Below are 7132 nucleotides of genomic sequence, written 5' to 3'. Positions count from 1 at the left end.
ATATATTGGTTCGTTTAACCAGGATTTCGTAACGGGGGGGGGACATGAAATTCTGAAGGCCCAAAAGCTCGATCAACCTAAACTACTTACTACTAAGAAATATTCGTTAGTTAGGACAATAAAATGAGGATATATTAGTAAGTATTTTAATAACGAACTATGGAGAATTCTTGAGTAAAATAATAAAAAAAACGTATTGAAGGAGATTTTACAATATTTACGTCCTTATTGTCTTTATTCAAATACAACAATTTTCCTTTCATTATGTCCTCAACTATTATGAAAAGTACATACTCAATAATGTCTTGTAAAATATTTTACAATATCTGCGTTCCTTTCTCTGCGGAATCAACTTTTAACTTTTTTCCACATAAATTTTTGTTTTTATTATACTGTCAACTACTGTCTGTTCCAAATGACAGGTTAAAGGTACAATAGAATATTGTTTTTGAAATAACATGTTTGATATTATTAAACGATTAAATCCTTTTCCACATTCTCGGCCTGTGTGAGGTTTGTCGCCAGTATATATTAACAGGTGTCTGGCCAATTCTGACCTACAACCAAGTCTCTTTCTACACTCTAGGCACTAGTGAGTTGTTTCACTTGTTTGTACTAACATTGTCTGCCAACCAGGACCTAAAACTAAACCTCTTTTTACACTCTACGCACATGTGAGCTTTTCACCCGTATGTATTAGCATGTATCTGGCCAAATGAAACCTATAACGAAATCTATTTCCACACTCTTGGGACGTGTAAGGTTTCTGACCTTATGTATTAACAGGTGCGTTACCTATTATAACCTATGACGAAATCTGTTTCCACGCTCTTTGCTCGTGTAAGGTTTCTGACCAGTATGTATTAACATCTGTCTGGCCAAATTAAATCTAGGAGTAAATACCTTTCCACACTCTTGGCACTTGTGAGTTTTCTCATCAGTATGTAATAACATGGGTCTGGCCAAATGACCTTTACGTTTTAATCCATTTCCACTTTCTTGGTACTTGTGAGGTTTCTCACCAGTATATATTAACATGTGTCTGGCCAAATTTGACTTACTAATGAATCCCTTTCCACACCCTTGGCAGATGTGTGATTTTTCAGTAAATTTCTTTCCAGGTACTTGCTGCACTCTGTAAATTAAATAGATGAAAACAAACTATTATACGTTGTATTAAAAACTACAGAAGCTAAAATCCTTGAAAATATTTTGTGTAATGCTGGGTACCTACCTTCATCTGGCTTTTGTCTTTATACTTTCATTGAAAGAGGAATCATAAGTAGAGGAGCACGTTTAAGAGCTATAACTTAGGACATAATGTTTTTTCAGTTCAGAATTTCCGTGTGATGCTAGAATATTTTAAATGGTTTTCCAGTCTGAAATGCCGTGAGTTTCGATCTTTGTCTTGCCTTTGAACAACTTAAATGATACACAATAAACGGCGCCAGTGCACACGAGTATACCAAATAATTCCACAAAAATCGATTCCCCACTTACAAGTTTACGAAAAAAAAGTAAGTGATTGATGCCTCAATTCGAATCTAAGAGAGGCTGAGCAGACGAAATATCTCTCGATAACACAGATGATATATACGATACACCAAGGTTTCTTCCGCATTAAGCAAAAGTGTTGCAAACCAATGATCTGAAACACTGGTTTCAAAGGTCTAAATTGTTACTGCGTACCGTAAGACTTTGTTTTTTGTATTTTGGAGAAAAGATTTGACCTTCCATGAGTTACCGCAACTAGGCGCGTGCCTAATGGACCTATTTAGTAATCCGCCACTGTTCATCACGCGCTACTGGTGTAATTAATGATTTATTCCTAGAATGCAATAAAGTTTTGGTAAAATAAGCTTCTACGAGTATGCAGATGTTACGATTCACCTGCAAACCTATACACCATAAACACAACATATTCGCCAGCTTCGATAGTTTTTAAAGATAGGCAACGACTAAAAATACATATCTCGTGGCATAGGAAATAAAAAATCTTTTCAGACAAAGTATTTTCATGATTTTCTTCTAAATTACGTCAATTGCTTATTCTGACGTGTCCCGTTCCGTACGGGAATTATTCCAAATCTTGGGAAGAATATGTCCAAGAGTCACGCTTTGTGTCTGGCTAATTCACATTCATTATGCACGTTTCATTCCAAGTTATTACACTGCAATGTTTGCGGGACAAACAGAGATATTCTTTACTAAAAAGGGAGTGTATGTCGCTGTAATACGCCAATTGCGGTAACATTCAACACACATATAGATCATCGAGAAAGAAACGAAATGAAACCTTTGAATTTTACGTCACACGTTTATGCTGGGTAGGCAAAAGGAGACGGTGATGATGAGAAATGAAGGAAATGGTGGGATGAAGAAAGTGCGAGGAAACGGGAGAAAGGTGTGTCCACACAAAGTTGATTTGGCGGAGCAGGGTTTGAGCCCCGGACGACATGCGCCAGAGTTGAACGCTCTACTACTGAACCACCGCAGCACCTCGCATTGAAAGTGTCAAATATGAGAATTAAAATGAGGTCAAAATGAGGTAATGTGGAATATAGCTAAGACGAGAAAAGATATTGGAAAATGTTAAATGTACAAAATAGTACCCATAGTCGACCAAGACAATGAGATAGATTGCAGCCATGCGAAGAAATCCAAACATCTTGAAATTAACCAATCACGTAAACAAGATTGTCAAAATGTGCTACGGAAGTGAGCATGAAGAAAGAGGAAATCAAAACAGAAAATACGTGTTTTTCTTTGAGTGCATACGTCTTTAGTGTGTGAAAGAGACGGAGAGTGATCTCAATGCACGAAAAGGGGAGAATAAATCGGAAGAATGCTACGCTGCTCCTATAGGCAGCGAGAGAGACAGTATTGCAGTGTGTTGCATATACATATATCGCGTAATGGGGACAACGGTGAGATACATTTTATAAACGAAAATGTGTGTAAGGAATAGTAGCACAAAAACGAAAATGCATTGCACAGTAGAGAGTAATAGAAGGTGTTAAACATACGTAAAATAATCAGCAACTGTAATATCACTACCACCTGTAACAACCAAATATAACATCATTACAAAAATACGCATACGTATGTACGTGAAAAATATGTAAGCAGGGTTATATGCTGAAAACAAGACCCTCACTCCTAATAAGTAGCATATAAATGATATTTCAGGAGAAAATCATCCAAACAAAAACAGCGTTGGTATGACAGGCATTTGATGATGCATATATTGCGGCACTCTGCTCCATAGGCCAGTGATGTTAACTGAAGAAAACTTCACTGGATTTGGATAGTAATTTGGTCGTGTTGAAAGATATTCAGAACGAAAGCACCCGTATTCGAATAGATGTATGTAAAGTGTACAGCTGATTATGAACAAGGTATTCAAGTGTGAGGATATTGTCTGCTGTGCAGATTAATGTTGAGTTGCTGAAGTTGTACCGCATCAGATACTTTGAGTATAAAAATTTTTCCCGTTTTGATACCATACACCAGTGGTTCTCAAAGTGGGGTACGCGGACCCCTGGGGTCCATGGGACGTAGACAGGGTAACAGCGACTACTAAAAATTGAAATGTGTTATAATAAAATGGAACTTTTCAGCTGTTATGCAAGAAGTACTCTTTCAGTTACTAAAAAGACAGCAATTAGGAATTATACTTACGTTTGTAAATTTAAATGTTTTCCTACTTTACTAATATTCTATCTTTGAGTATGAAGAGTTGTCTAAAAAGGCACTGCAACATTTGATGCGTTTCCCTACCACTTACTTATGTTAACAGATCTTTTCTGATTTCGCAGTATTAACCCTTATCCGGGCAACCGGGGCCTCCCAGTGCCAGTAGCTTCATTTTTCTAAAATTTCTCAATAACCATACATATTTCGAAGACATAAAATACTGAATTCTGCTATCTTGCGTCGAAGTTAAAATCATGAACATATCGAGTTGGTAAAGCTTTTTTTTTAATTTAAAAATCTTTTCCTGACGTAACCGGGCAACCGGGGCCTAGAAGGCCCTGTATAACTTTAGCCAAATTCCTGTCAAATATTAGATCAAATTGTCACATAATTATACGTGACTATTTTAACCTTTAGTCGGAACAGTATGCGGCAACAGACATTGAATTTTGAGTGTTCTGCACTTAAAATATATACTGGGCCTCACAGGCCCCGGTTGCCTTACAAAAATGTCTTGCTCGGATAAGGGTTAAAGCCTAAAAACGAAATCGTCTTAATGTGGAATCGGACCTAAGATTAATGGTGACAAAACTTATTCCAGATTTCAATGCAATTATGGAAAAACAGAAAGAATTTAATTCCTCATATTAGTGACCCCACATCTGAGAACATTGTTTATCAAGTGAATTTCCTTTAAAAATTGCAATGATTTTCAGTCTTGAAAGCTGTTGTATTTTCAATAGAAATTTCGTTCACTAGGAAACAATCATGTATCTTTAGAATAAATTACTTATTGAAATATTTTTCTTGTCAGTGGTAATTCTAATCAGTATAGTTTTTAATATCATGTGTAATTTTAGATGGCAATGAAAGGGGGTCCGTGGATCATTTTCCAAGTGAGCAGGGGGTCCGCGCATTACTTTCCGAATGCACAAGCGGTCCGCGTTATCGAGAAGTTTAAGAACCACTGCCACACACGTCCAGAGGTTAAATTAACCCATTTGTGTAAGTAGGTTGTAACGTGTTACAAAATAAAAACAATGTTCAATGCATGAAATTTATTGTTTTTTTATGCAGGTGGCAACACTGGAGGGGCCTGACAAGAATTCGCGCCGGTTTGAGTCGCCAGTGTGCGGGCTTGCTTCATATTGAGTGGAGGTTCAAGAAATGGTTGTTGAGTTATGGAAGTCAGACTACCTGATGTGTAACGAAATAAGAAATAGCTTGTTTTGTATTGCTTTCTATTTTGCATTATATTTACTTTGAAGTTATTAATACACAAATTAAATCAACGGAGAAAGGAAAGGATTTTCCTTAAAAGAAAGAGGCAGGCAACTGAAATGTAAGAATGAAGGTTCCTAATTACTTTAATGTCCGTGAGTATATTTACATTTGTCCATATTTATTTATTTCGATAAACATACACACGTTAGTATTGAAATTTGTGTTAAAGGGACATTGGAAAAGAATAGTAGCTGCAGTTAACTTGTTGTATAAGAGCTTTGCGCATAAGATTTGGAGGGGAGGAAATCTGTTTGACAAGTATTACTTGTAAATGTATCGGTAACGCGATGTAAACTCCTCTTCCCCTCTTATCAATCATCTGTTTCTTGCTTTTGACTTGTTTTGAATAAAAGACTGCCTTCGGAAAAAATAAAGTTCGTGTGCGAAAGTAATTTTCAATAAATAATAAAACGTTTTTTACGTTCAATAACTGAACAACCACTGAAATAAGAATTTCATTCTCCTGAGACTAATTGATAAAAAATGGACGGAAGAAGTGAAATAAAATTAAATTTGTTTTTGTAGAGTCGTAATTGAGAGGGTTAATTGGAAAGTTATCTTTTCGTATTTGTTATATTAATCTCCAACAGAAGTTGCAGTTTGTATTCATACTTTTTTAGTATTTTTTTTGCGAGGAAAAAAATTAGAAAATTTTGTGTTTCAATATAATGGAAAATAAATTGATATGTTATAGTTAATAAGTTGTTCACGTGCTCAGAGCAACCATTCCCTTTAACGATAATTATACCACTGCATACTTGAAACCTGTGATTCTGATTTTCTGAGTGTGGATTTCCTCCGGTTTTGGTATTCCAAATGGAATGGTCGGACCGGTTCATTCGGGCACTTGGGGGAACATATTAGTGGTTACATGGTATGAACCCTCAACAGATACTTTAATTTGCATGCATTTGTACAAAAATAAAATTTATTTTTAATTTACTTTACAAAACCAAATACCTTGTGTTTTGTGTATCTTCTTTTAAATTTCGTCAGATATTGAAGGATATAACACATGTTAGAATTTTCCTTCTTTTGTCAAAACTAAGATTAAATACGAGGGTAGTTTAAAATTTAAATATAACAAATTGGTAATGTCCATGTATTTTTGTGAAGAATTTCATTACGGAAACGGATTAAATTCGTGTAATTTGTGTTTTTCATTATGAAAGACCTGAGATATAGCTCCATTTGCGTAAAAGTCGCGTATTGTTGGTATTTACTGCGCGACCCAAAATTTTTTATAAGGTTGTATTACTAAACTCTTCTGTATTTATCTTTGTTATTAAGTAAGTTAGAAGGTAAGATGTACTTATTTATGTTTGAGTGATCGATACCGAAATATGGATTATGCAATCTTCTAATGCAGTTGTTCTGAAAGTGGGGTCCGTGGATCCCTGGGTTGTAACTGTACCAAAATTTTGCTTAAAATATTTTCGTATAAACGCAAATTCTGCGTTGGTGCATTATGTGACGTTCATTTGAATTTGTACACTTTGTGCGGTGAATGCCTCTTGTTGATCATGCTGCCGCCTGGTGGTGCTTAAAGTCAGATTAGAAGAAAAGGAAAAGGAAAGAATGGAGTTTTAGTTGGACTTTAATGTGTATTGGTGTGTGTGTGAAACGTGATTCAGCAATTTTCTTTTGCTGATCATGTTATGATCTTGTTACCAGACGTTATGTAAAAAGGAGTGTTAGTTGTCATATGATTTGGAAAATCCATTGTTATCTTCGAATATGCACAAACCTCATTAAAGTAGTATTGCAAAACTGAATATTCTGGTGATTTTAAGTAAGTCATTATTAACGTAAATCGGCCCCAAGTAATATTTTATGACGACGAGGGGGCGTGATCGAGATTAAAAGTAAAACAAAGGACTCGGCAGGTGGCACTTGAAGAGAATGGACTTATAGTTAGCGACTAACACAAAAATTTGTCGAAATAAATCTGTTCTCCAACAGAAATCACAACATAATGCTGTCACTGCGTTCGCATGGAATGACTGTCTGTTAAATTCCCTGAATCGGAAGAAAGGACGGCTTTTGTGAGTGGATTCGACGGATATACAACATTTCAACTTAAAATGTGATCACACCTATCGATAAGCCATGGCGGACAGAAAATATTGAAGTGAGTTATAAAAGTATACTT

General features: G+C 35.7%; 1 protein-coding gene across 1 annotated transcript in view; it reads right to left on the bottom strand.

Annotated features, from left to right (window-relative positions):
• Positions 1 to 226: 226 nt before the first annotated feature.
• LOC145680992 (uncharacterized) overlaps positions 227 to 7132 on the bottom strand; it is an 82609-nt gene continuing 75703 nt past the window's right edge. Inside the window, exon 2 of the mRNA XM_081752254.1 lies at positions 227 to 1135. Within this exon, the coding sequence (XP_081608380.1) occupies positions 799 to 1135 (337 nt within the window). The 3' untranslated portion in view covers positions 227 to 798. The remainder of the gene's footprint in view (positions 1136 to 7132) is intronic.

The sequence above is a fragment of the Thermobia domestica genome, chromosome 3 (genome assembly GCF_964235325.1).
Source record: "Thermobia domestica chromosome 3, izTheDome1.hap1.1, whole genome shotgun sequence".
NCBI lineage: Eukaryota > Metazoa > Arthropoda > Insecta > Zygentoma > Lepismatidae > Thermobia > Thermobia domestica.
Note: the sequence above shows the minus strand (reverse complement) of the source record. Positions and strands in the feature narration are given on the sequence as shown.